The sequence below is a fragment of the Urocitellus parryii genome, chromosome 6 (assembly GCF_045843805.1).
Source record: "Urocitellus parryii isolate mUroPar1 chromosome 6, mUroPar1.hap1, whole genome shotgun sequence".
NCBI classification, from domain to species: Eukaryota; Metazoa; Chordata; class Mammalia; order Rodentia; family Sciuridae; genus Urocitellus; species Urocitellus parryii.
The window spans coordinates 88,208,775-88,225,826 of NC_135536.1; the positions used below are offsets into that span (position 1 = coordinate 88,208,775).

The following is a 17,052-nucleotide window of genomic DNA, read 5'->3' on the forward strand; positions in this document are numbered from 1 at the left end:
ACTGTCTACAATGAATTTTTAAGTAATATAGGAAAAAAAAAATCAGAGTTCTTGCATTTTTCTACTATTCTAAGCTAGGAGACAGCATGGTTCAGTAAAAGAGAGGTTTCTAGAGTCTAATGGATGATGCATCATTAATTTCAGAATTTTCCACATACTAATAGGGAGCAAATTACTGAATCTCATTCAGCCTCAGATTCTTCAACTCCAAAGTGAGAAAAATAAGCCCCACATCCAGGGCTGTTGGAAGAATTAAAGGAAAATAGTCGATGCAAACACCTGACAAAAAAAAAATGAGGCCCTCAATAGTTCCCAAATGCCTCCCTCACCGACTCCTGGAAGTAGGGTAAGTCACAACATCAGCTGGGTAGGATGCCAACCTGACAGGGTCTAGAAATGGACCCTGGTCCACAGTGGGTGCAGGTAAACCCAATCTCTAGGTGGGCAGCCGATTTCAAGTCTGCTACAGGGCAGTCCTTAAAGTCAATCCTTGGTTGGTTCCCAGGGTCTCTGAAATATTCTCATTCAAAGAGGTACAAGGATAGGTATCCTGAGATCTTCCAGAGTGAACTAAACCCAGCTGGTCTAAGAAAACTAGTCAAGTATATCTGTCTTGATTAATTATTACTGTATTTGGCTAAGTCTACCCTAGGTAGGACCCATTCCTTGGTTTGAGCCTGGAAGTCAGTTTTGACTTTGAACCAGTTGGTCTGGAGTTTGGTACTTTGCATCATAATAAAATGGATTCCCAGTTTAGTCCAGCCCTCTTGGAGTGACTGCTGCCTTAAAAACTTCTCATCAAGTAAACATAACTTTTCTAAAGCGGGCCTTTGAAAAAAGCTTCTGATCTCAATATTACTTGTTTGTTTATTTATTCATTTTTAATATTTTTAGTTGTACATGGACACAATTGTTGGGAGCTGCCACATAGGAACTGAGCACTTCTTAGCTTTGAGCGATGAGAGTGTGGAAATGTGGCAAACCAGCCATGGGCTCTGTGTTGTGTGTGTGTGTGTGTGTGTGTGTGTGTGTGTGTGAACTATAAGCATTGAGCGTACAGGGTGGACTGAAACCACATGGCCCCTCTGTTTGAGAGGCGACACCTATGATCCCCGCCTAGCACGAGATGGGCATAGCCTTCCTATATGTCTTGATGACAGCAAGACATCAGGCAGCTAGACTCAATCCCCTGAAACCTGACCCCTTGCCTCATTTGAATGGCTTCTCCCCAATAAAAGGGTTCAGCTGACATTCCTCTCTCTTTTCTTGCCTGCCTTGACCCCCTTGTGGGAGCTGCAGCTGAGAAGCGGTCACTAAACCCAAAGAAAAGGTAGATTCTGTGTCTGTGTCTTTATTTATTCCCCAAATTCACTTGGAGTGACCCTGACGGGTTTAGTCATGTGACGCAACACACAATACCTTTATTTTGTTTATTTATTTTTATGTGGTGCTGAGGATCAAACCCAGTGCCTCACACATGCTAGGCAAGTGCTCTGTCACTAAGCCACAAATCCAGCCCCACTCAATATTGTTTATTATGAAATAACCCTACCTCATGAGTAGCTCAAGAGGCAACAAAACAGAATTTTTCTTAAGTATGATAACGTTGGAAGGAGAAGAAAACAAGAAATACCACTGTAGAATGTAGAACAAAGACAGGATTGTGGAAACCTACGAATCTCAGGCTGAAAGCTTCTCTATATAGCTGTGCCTACAGCTGCTGGGATTTAGGTGGGTTGAAGCAACCACAGCAAGTTGCCAAAGGCTCCTGGATTTTCTTAAACACTTGCACCTTTCCCTCTTTACCCACAGGAAAGGTTTCCCCCCGAGTTCCTTGGTCTCTCTACTGCTTGCATTCCTGAGACTTCACAAAGAGGACGAGCTGGGTAACAGTTCACCGACTTCTCACACAACCACCTTGGTGCAGACTATGGTTTTTCAGAGGATAAGGCTGTCTCTAAGGCATAGCCCCAGAATGACAAAGATCTGAACAAAGTCCCCAGAAGGAATTCAAATTGGTATTTACAGAAGCTTGGGTCTTTCTCTTGATGTATTTCTAAATAGAAAATCTGCCTGTCTACACCTATCTTTTTCCATCCTAGGACACTAGTTGAGTTTAATTTGTCTTCAATGCCTCAGGATCATCATCCAGAACATAAATTACTTAAGGCACAACACAATCAAGTGCTACTGAGAGCAAATTATGAGGCTTTTTCTAAGCTTCTCTAGGTGGCAATGATTTTTTTTTTTTAAGAGAGAGTGAGAGAGGGGAGAGAGAGAGAGAGAGAGAGAGAGAGAGAGAGAGAGAGAGAGAGAGAATTTTTAATATTTATTTTTTAGTTCTCAGCGGACACAACATCTTTGTTGGTATGTGGTGCTGAGGATCGAACCCGGACCGCACGCATGCCAGACGAGCGCGCTACCGCTTGAGCCACATCCCCAGCCCCAAGGTGGCAATGATTTTATTTTTTTTTTAGTTGTAGATGGGCACAATGACACAATACCTTTATTTATTTATTTTTATGAGGTGTTGAGGATGGAACAGTACCTCACCTGTGCTAAGCAGGTGCTCTATACTGAACTACAACCCCAGCCCAGACAATGATCTTAAATTCTATTCCTTTTGGGCTGGGGTTGGAACTCAGTGGTAGAATGTTTGCCTGGCATGTGTGAGGCACTGGATTCAATCCTTAGCACCACTAAAAAAGAAAAAAAATTACCAGGTGCAGTGGTGCATGCCTGTAATACCAGCGGCTTGGGAAGTTGAGACAGGAGAATCACGAGTTCAAAGCCAGCCTCGGCAACTGTGAGGCACTAAGCAACTCAGTGAGACCCTGTCTCTAAATAAAATACAAAATAGGGCTAGGGATGTGGCTCAGTGGTTGAGTACCCCTGAGTTCAACACCCAGTACCCAAAACAATTCTATTCCTTTTATTGTTTTCTTATCACTTCCCTAGTCAGTCTCTCTTAGACTGTGCCAGATCCAGCACATCCCTCGAAGTTGCTCCTAATCTGCTATTTCATTTCTGGTGTGGCCTGAAAAATAAAGACAACTATATACCATATATATACATACATATATATATATATCTATATATCTATCTACATATATATAGATAGATATATATAGATATAGATATATAGATAGATATATATATATCTCCACAACTATACCTCAAATTAGAGCTTTCAGGTAAGAAGGAACAAGGGTTCCCCTTACAAATACAGTGAATATGCTTAAGGGACAAGGAGTTTTGCTCCTCCCAGGGCCCAGAAGAGCACACTGAATAACACTTGGCACTTAGTAGGCACACATGAAATATCTGTTGAATGAAAGGAGCAAGCATTCATTTGTTCTTGACCAAAACACAATTAGAAAACCTCAATTATGCCAACTACTTCATGCCTACTAAGGAGTAGAAGGAAGTAAGTTGCTGTGCTTACCCTAAGAGACCTTGCAACTATTTTGCAAATTTCCCTTCTTCCTGCTAAACACCTCTTCCAAAAAACCAAGTCTGGAAGAACTTACTCAAGCAGACTGCAAGGATAACTACAGGGGTAACTAAATATTATCCTCGCCCCCAACATACCCCAACAGCCCATATCACAGAGGAGAAAAAAGAGTAACAAATTAGCAGCCACCCATCCAACCCTTCCCCTGAAGCTCCACAACTGGTTCTATCACTTTCAGCAACCAGAGTGGGGTGAGGACTGGGGGGAATCTGTTGAGAGCCACAGCCAAAGGGGCCCCAGCAAACTTCCAGCTGCCGGCTGATGCTCACAGTGGCCCCAGCAACATCTAGCTGATTGGCTCCTCTGCGGTGATGTTCATTGGGCTGTTTCCCTGCCCTTCAGACTGCCAGCTGATGATTGGCTCACAGCGGCCCCAGCAACATCTAGCTGATTGGCTCCTCTGCGGTGATGTTCATTGGGCTGTTTCCCTGCCCTTCAGACTACGGAACTGCTCATTGGGGGACTTCTTTGGCTCCGCCCACACGACCCAGCCAATCGGCCTCAAGAGCAGGAGGATTGTGGGAGGTGGGGTGGTTTGTGTGGGGAGAGGCTTGTGGAAGCCGGTGGTGGCAGTTGGGCTCTGAGGGTTTTTCCTGAGGAGCTGTTTTGCTTGGCCTTTGTAGTTCTAAAAATAAAGTTAGTTTCTTTTGACAAGTGGCTCCTGAATTGTGCCCAGCCAGACTGCGGCAGAATCCTGCAAGCTGGTTGCCTGCCACCTCCACTGGGTTTTGCCCCAGGCACCCAGCTAGGATTCTAACAATCCTCCGGCCCCAGTTTCACCTCTTGAGGGGAAGCAATTCCTGACTCACCCAAAAAAGCAAGGCACTGAGGGGTCCAATAAATATAATAGTACCATCATTAACTTAAAAGAAAGGTCCCCTACAAATAAGAGATTATTTCTTAAAAGACTGCTGTCCTTTCTTATAATACAACTTGGAGCCAGATAAGTAAGTATATAAGTAATTAGGCCCAGTTCGAAAAAGCCAGGCTGGTAGGTTGGACTCAGATAAGAACACACTTTATGAAGGCAGACCTATGTGACAAGAAGGACTGATTGAACAAACCATCTGGGGTGAATCAACTAAATATCCATTACCAGACTCACTGCCAGCAAAGGAAACAGCCTGTAATCATGGTCTGGGCAGTCATTCTCCCCAGGCCTCGGGGAAGCAAACCTCTCTTTATTCCCTCATGAGCAAGAAAACCAGAGATTGACTGCCTGAGCTCACAGGCAGGAAGCAAACCACAGGACTCTGGGCACTGAAAAATGCCTGAAAGATTTCTAACTTTCACTCCTTACAGCAAGTGGCCCAATTAAGACAGCATCACAAGGAAATTCCCAAATACCTGGGTACTGGAGATTGGAGGAGAGGGGTCTCCTAGGGCTTAGCACAAGCAGAGAGGGAGCCAGCCACTCCCTAGACCAGCCCCTTGAGCTCACTAACCTCAAAATAAGCCTATTGGTGGAATGAGATGATTCTGGGGAAAGCTAGACCTCACACCAATGTCTCCCTCAAACTGCTAACCATGGCTCATGATCCCAACTCAGAAAAGGGACCTATGCCACATGGAACAACCAAAGGCATCCACTGACTTGCTTCTCCCCAAATCTTGGCCCCTATGCGTCCTCCCTTCTAGCTCTTACAGTACTTCCTCCTGGGCTTCAACTCCTGTCCTGTAGTCCTTCTTCTCAGCCCACTTCCTCAAACCAGCTACCAGCCTGGAACACTGCCCACAGCCCTCCTTCTCCTTCTGGGATGACACCCTTCTCTCAGGCCTCACCTCTATCTTCCCACCCTTTCTCTAAGCACACCCTCTCAGGCTCAGTCTCCCAACCCCTTTCCTACCTTCTTCACTCAGGTTGTAGAAACTCAGGTTGTAGATTCCCACCCCCCAGATATGTTCCATGGCCTGAGTCTGGCTGCCCCAATTTTACCTATGGCCTGACCTAAGACCTAGGACCTAGGTTCTAGCCCCAGAGCAACTCTGTACTCAGTTTTTGCCCTCTCTCAGGAACCGAACTCCCTGTTCTCTGGTATTTCTTGTCCCTCTCTTCTCTCTCTCTCTCTCTCTTTCCTTCCCTTCCTTCCAACACTGGGTTCAATCCTCAGCACCACATAATAAATAAATAAAATAAAGGTATTGCATCCATCTACAACTAAAAACATTTTTAAAAGAAAACGAAAAAGAATTGAGTTGAGCTTGTTGTGGAGACATACACCTAGTATCCCAGAAACTTGGGAAGCTGAGATAGGAGCGTCACAAGTTCAAGGTCAGCCTCAGCAACTTATCGAGACCCTGTCTCAAGGTAAAAAAAAATTTTAAATGTGATATAAAGTGCCCCTGAATTCAATCCCCAATAATGGTTAAACAAAAGAATGAAAAGCCAGGTGCAGTGGTGCATGCCTGTAATCCCAGCAACTCGGGAGGCTGAGGCAGGAGAATCGAGAATTCAAAGCCAGCTTTATCAAAGGCCAGGCACTAAACAACTCAGTGAGATCCTGTTTCTAAATAAAATACAAAATAGGGCTGGGAATATGACTCAGTGGTTGAGTGCCCCTGAGTGCAATCCCTGGTACTTCCCCCCATAAAAAAAAAAAGAAGGAAAAAAAGAAAAAAAATTAAATAACAGTGTGGGAACAGCAAGACTAAGGAAAGCAGCTATGCAAATGGAAAATATTTTGAATACTGCCATAGTTAGCTAAAATGGAAACTATATCCTGCAGCTTTAATACAAATTATAACATACTTCCTCAAGCTTTCCAGGTCATTTTACACCTGCTGGATTTAAAACAAGCCAGCAGCTTTACTTACAGAATCCTATCTCTGTGTCACTGATGGAGTCGTGAGGCTCTCTGGGCCCGACAGATCATCTCTTGATGCCCTAATTGCTCCTGAAGTATGGGTCATGGAAACTACTATGAAGATGGAGTAGAAAATTCAGGTTTGGGCAGGGGCTCTGCATTTACTAGACATTTTAAGTTGGGCAAATCAATTAAACTCTTTGAGTCTTAGTTTTCTCATCTATAAATTGGAGCTAATGGTCCTTGCCCTACCTTATAGGCTTGTTTTGAAGATCACTTCAAATAAGATAATTTATGTGAAAGCACTTTGGTATCATATAAATGTGAGGTATTATCTTGAATGGTAATGAGTAGCTTACAGCTTACAAACACAAATGAATCATTTCTTTTGATTTAACAGGCAGCCAACTAACTTCAAAATTCTAGAGCCAGACAGCTTTAGCTAGGGATAAGTTTACCATCAGAGAGATAGGGAGAAGACCTGAAGGCCAGGTGACAAACAGGCCCACTGTGGGTTAGGCCCTAGGTGAATGAATGACTGCCCTTTTTTTTTGAACCCAGGGCTGTTATACTACTGAACCACATCCCCCAATCCTTCAAAATGCATTTTTAAGCACCTGAGTTCACCTGCCAAGATTGAGTGAGCTACCTACCCTTCAAAGGGCTTCACATGAAGAGCAAAGTTGCTAAAGATAGAAGAGAAGATACATGGGGACTGGAGATATAGCTCAATTGGTAGAGTGCTTGCCTTGCATGCACAAGGCCCTGGGTTCAATCCCCCCCCCCCACACACACACACAAAGACACATGTAGGCTGGAAAACCTGGGCTCTAGTCCAGGCCTGACACTTACTCACTAAATAGTCTTAGACATGTTTTATAACCTCTCTGGACTAATGAAAACAGTAAAAGGTCATGACAATCCCATCAAAATCTGCTACGATATATTCTTTTCTTTTTCAAAGTCTTACACAAAAATGCCCCCCTCAGGAAAGCCTTCCCTGATCTTGCCAATTATCTGAATTGTGTCTTCTTTATTCCTATAGCATTTTTCTTGTACACTTTTACTGAATCTCTTTCATTCTACCTCATGTTCATTGTTTACTACACTGTGTGAGCTGCCAGAAGGCAGAAGTGGCATTGTATTCAGCATTCAAATCCCACTATGCCCACAAAGAACCATGTCTAGCTGGGCACATTGGTGTACACCCGTATTCACAGTTACTTGGAAGGCTGGGGAAAGAGGATCACAGATTTTAAAATATATATATATATATATATATATATATATATTTTTTTTTAAGTTGTACGTGGATACAATATCTTTATTTCATTTTTATATGGTGCTAAGGATCGAATCCAGTGCCTCATGTATGCTAGGCAAGCACTCTACCGCTGAGCCACAACCCCAGCCCAGAGGATCACAGATTTGAGGCTAGTTTTAGCAACTTTGTGAAGCCCTAAGCAACTTAGAGAAACCCTGTCTCAAAATAAAACATAAAAAAGACTTGGGATATAGCTGAAGGGTAAAGCTTCCCTGGGTTCAATCCCCAGTACCAGAAAAAAAGAACCTTGTCCATAGTGATGGACTCCATCAATTTGTTGACTGGAGCAAAATAGTGAACTCGAGTGCCCTTGGTTTTATTCCACCTCCTTTAAACCCTGACCCCTGCTTCAATCAAGAATCACTTTGTTGTGTTGTCAGGTGAATGAATCAGCACTGAACTGTCAGAAATGGAATGAGTAAGAAGGGTAGAGGGCAACCTTGGACACAAGTTGAGGGATTATATTTGATTTTAAAATGCAAAGACAAGGGGTTGGGGATATAGCTCAGTTGGTAGAGTGCTTGCCTTGCATGCACAAGGCCCTGGGTTTGATCCCCAGCACTACAAAATAAATAAATAAAAATCTGCGAGGACAAACTTGGTGCAGGTCTGTAATCCCAGCTAATCGGGAGGCTAAAACAGAAGGATTACAAATTCAAGGCCAGCCTGAGCAACTTATGGAGATCCCTTCTCAAAATAAAAAATAAAAAGGACTGGAGATGTAACTCAGTGTTAAAGGACCCATGGTTCAATCCCTAATAATGCAATAAAGAAACAAACCTGCATTGACAATGACAATGAAAACAGTAAGAGCTACCCTAGAGTAAACACGCTGTGCCAGGTATCATGCAAAGACCGAGCTTCACAACAATGCACTCAGGGAGAGAATGCAATCATTCTCATTTTGCAGATGGGGAAAACAAGGCACAGAGAAGTTAAATATTTACTCATGGTCACCAACTAGGTAAATTACAGTCAGTATCGAGGCAGCCTAACTCCAAAGTTCACTTTCTTAACTATAACTGAAAGTGAGTACAGGGTGATTATAAAGGTACAATTCTTAGCCTTGCTGAGATTTCTATCCATTTTCAAAACATTGTAGATGTGACAAGTAACAGTTCTTGGTCTCACTTAAGAATAGTTATAAAAACTGTTACTTTCTACACCAAGTTTCTAAGAAATAACCTTCTGATTAGGAACTTCTAGGAGACTTACCAATGTTAGCATCCACATTTCAAAATGATAGAACCGAGGAGCAAAAGACATAGAAGCTGGAAACAGACAGAAGTGACAACTCTGACATCCAGAAGGTCCTTGATAAAAATGATTATGTGCTAGGGGTGTAGCTCAATGGAAGACTAAATGCTTGGAATGCACAAGGCCCTAGTTTGATTCTCAGCACCACACACCAAAAGAATGTTTTTGATAGGAAATATTTTCCCCTCCTCTAAAGCACACAGGGAGAAAGGAAAAGGAAATAAAAAAAGAACCAGGGAGAACACTGTTCAGTTTGACATGAAGGTTCAGGGTGTAGCTGCTGTCAAGAGCCAGGGCTGCAAGCAGAGATGGCAACCTCTTACCTACCTACCTGGTAAAGTGTGCTGTACAATCCTTTTGAAAGGTTGTATTTTGTATAGGAAAGGCAGCAGAATACAACAGACACTAGTATGGCAATATGTAAATCAATGAAAGTGTAACTGATGTGATTCTGCAATCTGTATACGGGGTAAAAATGGGAGTTCATAACCCACTTGAATCAAAGTGTGAAATATGATATATCAAGAACTATGTAATGTTTTGAACAACCAACAATAAAAAAGGTTGTATTTTGAATCAAAAACTTGTAAGTATATTTACTTTTGTTCTAGTAATTTCACTTTGTCATAAAATATTACTGCCTAAGAAAATAATAATGAATATTCATTCAACAAAGATTTGTTGAGCATCTGTCACAGGCTGGACAAGTTATGTTTACTTGGGTACAAAGGGCTAGAGACCCAGCAATAAACAAAAAAGGAGGAAGTTCCTTTCTACTCAGATTTTTTACATTCTAAAGGGAAGAACAATAGTAGGCAAATGGGTATATAATATAATGTGCAGTAGTGAGATCTACTATCTAGAAATACAAAGCAAAATAGGGTATAAGGAAGTTAATTTAAATAATGGATCATGAAAAGTCTCTCCAAAGGGGGTGGTATTTGGACAGATATGTGACTAAGGTGAAATATTCAAATGCTCAGAGACAGAATTTTCTATAAGAAAAATCAGAAAATGTAAAGGTCTTCAAGTAGGACCTGTAGGTGATTTGGGAAAGAAACAAAACAAAAAACATAGAGGAGGTTCACTTCACACCCATTAGAATGGTTAATACCCCAAACCAGAAAATAAGTTTTGTCAAGGACAGAGAGAAACTGGAACCCTTGTGCATGGCTGGTAGGAAGGTGAAATTATATAACTGCTGTGCAAGACAGAAGAGTATGCACAAAATTACCATATGGTCCAGCAATTATATTGTAAAAATAATTCTTGCTGGGCACAGTAGCATACCCTGTAATCCCAGCAACTCAGGAGGCTGAGGCAGGAGGACTACAAGTTCAAAGCCAGGCTCAGCAACATAGCAAGGTCCTAAGCAACTTAGCAAAACCCTATCTCGAAATAAAATATAAAAAGGGCTGGGGATGTGGCAATAGTTAAGCACCCCTGGGTAACCAGTACAAAAAAAAAATAAACAATTTAAAAAATAAAAATAATTTTTTCCATTTTTTTACCTGCTGGGGATTAACCCAGGGATTCACATGTGTTCATGTGTTATGCAAGCTCTCTGCCACTGAACTCAGATTTGTACACTAGCATTCATACTAGCATTATTTACAATAGCCAAAGGGTGAAAAAACCCAAGCATACATCAACAGGTAATGCAATATATGTATAAAATGGAATATTAGCCAGATACAGTGATGCATGCCTGTAATCCCAAGAACTCAGGAGGCTGAGCCAGGCAGATTGCAAGTCTGAGGCTACCCTAGGCAATTTAGCAAGACCTTTAGCAATTTAGCCAAACTCTGTCTCAAAAAAAAAAAAAATATATATATATATATATATACACACACACGTGTGTGTGTGTGTGTGTGTGTGTATATATATATATATATATATATATATATATATATAAAAGTATGTATTTGTATGTATGTATAAAGGACTGAGGATATAGCTAGGTGTAAAGTGTGCTAAGTTTAATCCTCAATAACAAAAAATTAAAATTAAAATATTTTTAAAAGGCATATTATTTTTTAAAAAAGGCATATTATTCAGCCTTAGAAAGAAAATTCTGGGCCGCAGTTATAGCTCAGTAGTAGAGCACTTGCCTAGCATGTGTGAGGCACTGGGTTTGATCCTCAGCACCACATAAAATAAACAAACAAAATAAAGGTATTATGCCCATCTACAACTAAAAAGAAAAAAAGAAAGAAAATTCTGACACATTACAACACGATTGAAACTTGAAAATACTATATTAAGTGAAATAAGCCAGAAAAGAAAGGACAAATATATGATTCCATATATAAGCAGTACATGGAATAGTCAAATTCATAGAAAGTGGAAGAGTGGTTTCAGGGGCTGGGGGGAAGAGGGAATGGGGAGTTATGTTTACTTGGTACAAAGGTATAGTTTGAAATGATGGTGAAATGATAGAAAAGTTCTGGAGATAGATGGTGCTGACAGTTGCAAAACAATGTAAATGTTCTTAAACCATTGAAAATCCTACTCAAAAAGGATTTAAATGACAAATTTTATGTTACATATGCATGTTTGCCACAATTTTTAAAAATAATTTTATTTATTTATTTATGTGGTACTGAGGATCAAACTCAGTGCCTCACACGTGTTAGGCAAGCGCTACCACGGAGCCACAACCCAACCCTGTATGTTTGCCAAGATTTTTTAAAAAAATAATAACAGCAGGGTGCAGTGGCACACCACTGTAACCCCAGCAACTCCAGAGGCTGAGGCAAGAGAACTGCAAGTTCAAGAGCAGCCTTAACAATTTAACAAGACCCTGCCTTTAAAAAAAAAAAAAAAAAAAAAAATTAAAAGGGCTAGGCATGTAGCTCAGCCTAGAAGGCCCCTGAGTTTAATCACAGTGCAAACAAACAACAAAAACAACAACAACACACACACAAAAAAAAAAAACAGAACTAATATGCTTGGAACATAATGAGCAAAGGGAAGAATGGTAGGGAATGTGCAGATCAGGCAAAGAGGGCCTCATGTCATGAGAAAAGACTTCAAATTTCATTCCAAGACTGATGAGAAGCCATTGGGGAGTTATGACCAGAGGTGACAAAATCTGATCACCATTTTTAGTCTCACTTTGGCTTCTGTGAATAGAGGATCAAGGGACAAGACCAGAAATTGGAAAAGGGTTAGAAGCCCACTACAGTAACCCATAAAATTCCTGAGATTACTTCAGAATCTCTCTAGAGGATTTGCCAATGGCATTAATTTACAATCTAGTCTTCAACTTGGCAGCCATTGGTGCCTTGCCCTGTGAATATATAAGAACTTGGGGTTCAATGCTTCAGGTTCTAGCAGAAGACTGGATTCTCTCCCCAGGAGTACCTCCACCTCAAACCAAGGTCGTTAACTCAAGGCTTTCCTACAAGAAAACACCTGCCTGGTCCAGGGCTAGATGGGGGATGTAGGGAATCACTGATTCTCTAAACTCATATGGATGGTGGTGTTCAGCCCTTTTCTGGGCCTCCCAGGTTTGTATTGATAGGAGGGGGAAAGGTCTGCAGAGGACTAGCTCTGCATACAGAAAGGTAGAATTGAACTTGTCCCTAACTTAACTAGAGTGAGCAAATTGTTCTATAAAGAGCCAGAGAGTAAAAATTTTAAGAGTGATATGTTCTTTGTCACACATTCTGAATGGATGGGCATTACATGGAACTTTTGACCCCAAACCATAGGTTGCTCTACTCCTCCCTGAGAGAGACAGTGACTATCCTAGGCCTCCTGATTCTCCAGTCAAGTAAATGCATTGGTGTCTGTAGTGGATCCTTCATTCACTCAATAAATATTTATTGAGACCTCTTTATGTGCCATTCACCAAGTAAGGAGGCTAAGAAGGCCCCTGAATTGGATCACAGTACAAACAAACAACAAAAACAACAACATCAAAAACAGAACTAATATTCCTGGAACACAATGAGCAAAGGGGAAAATGGTAGGGAATGTGCAGGTCAGGCAAATAGATCAGACGTCAATGGATCAGATCTGCTCCACAGAGGTAGGAGTAAAGAGGGGAGTAAGGCATGAAGCAAATAATCACAGAGCTCAATACATGAATGCAAAGTAATATAAATGCTGGAAAGGAGGCGAGCCAGCTGCTATGAAAGCTAGCAATAGGCAAAGCCTCTCTGAGGTTGTTCCTTTAAGTTGAGTACTGAAGGATACACATAGTAAGCATGCATGACAGGAAGAACAATCTTGGCAGAAGGAAAAACATGTATGAAAGGGTAAGAAATTCTATTTTATTAAAAGTTCAACTGGGGCTCTGCCATCCAATCCCTTCACTTCATATCGACCTCCAGACCCCACCCCACCCCCGCTTTCCTCTTTTCTCTGTGTGTGTGTGTGTGTGTGTGTATGTGTGTGTGTTTCCCCTTCCCCACCATTTAGAAAAGAAAAAAGTACAATGGGGAAGCAAGAGATGTAATTCAGTGGAAAAGCATTTGCATGTGCAAGGCCCTGTACTGGATCCCCAGTACTGCAAAAAAAAAAAAAAAAAAAAAAAAAAAAAAGAATAATAGGGGTTTAAGGGAGTACCAAGATCATTTCATTTTCTGTGAGAATAGACTGGACAGGCCCAATAGATTAGAATTAAAAAAAAAAAAAGTCAAATAGACTATTTAAAAAGGAAAGAAAGAATGACTCACAGCCAGGGCAGTGGCACATGCCTTAATCCCAGGAACTCAGGAGGCTGAGAAAGGAAGATTGTAAGTTTGAGGCCAGCCTCAGCAATTTAGCAAGGCTCTCAGCAATACAGCAAGACCCTGTCTCAAATTAAAAATAAAAAAGGATTGGGATGTGGATCGGCAGTAAAGCATGCCTGTGTTCAATACCCAGTATCAAAAAAAAAAAAAGAATGGCTCATGATTCAGGTTCCTAGCTTGTTCGTTGCAGCATTACTAACAACAGTGAAGACATAGAACCAACCAAAGTGTCCGTTGACAGATGAATGGATAAAGAAATTGTGTTTATACACACATACACACACACACACACACACACACACACACACACACACACACACCCAAGGGAGTTCTATGCAGCCATAAAGAGGAATGAAATTATAGCATTTGCCAGTAAATGAATGGAAATGGAGAATAATATACTAAATGAAATGAAATAAGCTAAGAGAGAAGGGCAGAATATCATAAAGGGAAGATCAAGAGGCAGAGTGGAAGGATGGGAAAGGGGAGGCAAAACAGAATGAATTCTTAAAAAAACACATATGTGCATATATAAATATACCACAGAAAATTTCACCTTTCTATATAAGTAAAAAGAACCAATCAAATATAAATAAATAGACAAGTGAAAGGAAGTCTAATAGAGGCAGGAAAACAAGGAGGGGAGGGAAAACAGAAGGAAAAGTAGGGGATCATGAACTGAAATCAAATTCCATGCATATATAAGTTGGTTGGGATGAACCCAACTACTATGTATAACTATAAAGCTCTAATAATTTTTTTAAATATTTTTTTTAGGTTTTGATGGACCTTTATTTATTTGTATGTGGTGCTAGGAATCGAACCCAGTGTCTCACACATGCTAGGCAAGCACTCTACCACTGAGCCACAACCCCAGCCCCTCTAATAAATTTTTTAAAATATATTCATATATATGTACACATAATGGAATATTATTCAACCTTAGAAGGAAAATTCTGTCACTTAAGATGACATGGATATTATGCTAAGTGATGTAAGCCAGACCCTGAAAAGAAAATACTGCATGATCTCACTTACATATGGAATTTTTTTAAAAAAGCTGGGCAAGAGGGCTGGCATTGTGACTAAGTGATAGCGTGCTTGCCTAGCATGTATGAGGCACTGGGTTCAATCCTGAGCACCACATTAAAAATAAATAAATAAATAAAGGTATTGTATCCATCTACAACTGAAAATATTAAAAAAAAAAAAAAAAAAAACTGGGCCCAGTGCCACACACCTATAATCCCAGCCAACTCAGGAGACTGAAGCAGAAGGACTGCAAGTTCGAGGCCAGCCTCAACAACTCAGTAAGGCCCTAAGCAACTTCACAAGATCTGGTCTCAAAATTAAAAGAAAAAAAAATTAAAAGGGCTGGGATGTAACTCAGTGGTAAATCATCCCCAGGTTCAATCCACAGAACCAAAAACATAAATAAAATTTAAATTATAAGTAATAAAACAGAATGGTTGGGAATATAGCTCAGTGGTAGAATGTCCCTGGGTTCAATCTCCAGTCCTGGGGCAGGGGTGGAAGGGACACCTCCTAGGCTGAATGGTCAAAGAACCAACTTTAGGAAGCTTTCCTCATATATATATTTTAAATATCCTTTGGTTCTCCCAAGTTCCCCTAGAGAATATGATGGGTATTAAACCAAGAGAAGGGAACACCAGTGCCTAGGACTCCCTTGCTTTCTACCAAAAAATGTCCATTAGCATGAAGTTAGCCAATGTATCCAAAGTGCAAAGGGAAATATGTACTGGAAAGGAGAACTGGCTGCTATGAAAGAAAATAATTGGTAAGGCTTTTCTAAGTGTGTGCAACCTACTTTTCATGGTTTATCTTTATTCTTTTTTATTGACTGATTGATTAACTGATTGGTACTGGGGATTGAACCCAGGGGCACTTAACCACTGAGCCATATCACCAACCCTTTAAAAAAAATTAAATTCTTTTTAAATTGTCAATGGACTTTATTTTGTTTATTTATATGGGGTGTTGAGAATTGAACCCAGTGTTTCACACATGCTAGGCAAGCGCTCTACCACTGAGCCACAATTCCAGCCCACATTTTTTTTATTTTAAGACAGGGCCTCACTCAGTTGCTGAGGCTGGCTTTGAACTTGGCGATTCTCCTGCCTCAGCCTTCCAAAATGCTGGGATTACAGGCCTGCGACACCACGCCCGGCATTATTAATACCGAAATATTACTTATGAGAGAGATGTAGTAGATATTTTTGGTGCTTTATAGATGTCCCTGTGGTCACTTTTGATTTCAGCTGCAGGGGAAATTCTGTATAAGTTGACAGTATCTCTTCTCAAAACCTTCTGGGTCTCCCCGATTTTTCTGCCCCAAAGCTCCCTCTTCTAGAAAGCTCACTCAGACCTTCAGCAGAGCAGCTCAGAAGTACAGGGGCATTGGTGGGCATAATATTCATCCCATGAATTATCAGCCTTTTCTATCTATATTATTACAACTACCACCGTGATCCTAGGGGAAATAGCAGAAACCATTGTCCAGATTGATCAGTGTCTCACCATCCACCATCGTTTTTTTTTTCTTCTACTTTTTAATGTACTGGGGATTGAACCCAAGGGTGCTTTACCACTGAGCTACATATTCAGCCTCTTTTATTTTTTTTATTCTGAGACAGGGTCTCACTAAATAGCTGAGGCTGGCCTCGAACCGTCCTTCCTGCCTCGACCGTCCGAGTCGGTGGGAAGATAGGTGAGCATCACCGAACCCGTTCCCTGCGACCCCTCACGTTGATGTACGCCTAAGTAGGTGGAACTCTGGGCCACTTGCCTTACCCTTCCGATTCTCTTGCTAAGGGGCCACTATCACTTGCTGAGAATGGTAACACTGAAGTGAAAGACAGCACAAGACGGAAGCCGAAGCCAAGGCGGAGGCTGCGCAGGCGCAGAGAGGAGGTCGGCTTCGCTCACAGATTCATCCAGGACTCTCCCATACAGGGGCTCTCCCAAACAGCCCCCAGAACTCCCCTTACTTGTGAGGCCCTCAAATTGTTCAGGAAGGTGTGGGAGCCTACATTCTGAGGCCGCCGGGCCTTCCTTCCTTCTCCGCCCAGGGCCCGGTCGAACCTGAAGAGAAGGTGCCGGCCCCAGCCAAGGAACCAGGACAGTAAAGGCTGCCAGGTCGCTCAGAATCAGCCTTCCTCGCCACCATTCTCACCTCTTTGTCTGCCGCCTTCTCCTCAATGCCCAGCAACGCGTACAAGTCCATATGTAATAGTTCCTTGGTCACCGCCATGGTTCCAGCCTTGACGGTGCTCGTACTACAATTCCCAAGAGCCCAAGCATGTGCAGGGACCGCGGGCTCCGAGCAGGCCTAGTGCCGCTTAGCCCCCTGGGAATCGTCGTGTTCCGGGTCAGGCTTGACTGACTCTGAGG

General features: G+C 41.7%; 1 protein-coding gene across 1 annotated transcript in view; it reads right to left on the minus strand.

Annotated features, from left to right (window-relative positions):
- Dnajc17 (DnaJ heat shock protein family (Hsp40) member C17) overlaps positions 1–16,970 on the minus strand; it is a 35,721-nt gene extending 18,751 nt beyond the window's left edge. Inside the window, exon 1 of the mRNA XM_026391459.2 lies at positions 16,835–16,970. Coding sequence (XP_026247244.1) covers positions 16,835–16,912 — 78 coding nt within the window. The 5' untranslated portion in view covers positions 16,913–16,970. The remainder of the gene's footprint in view (positions 1–16,834) is intronic.
- Between the last annotated feature and the right edge of the window lie 82 nt (positions 16,971–17,052).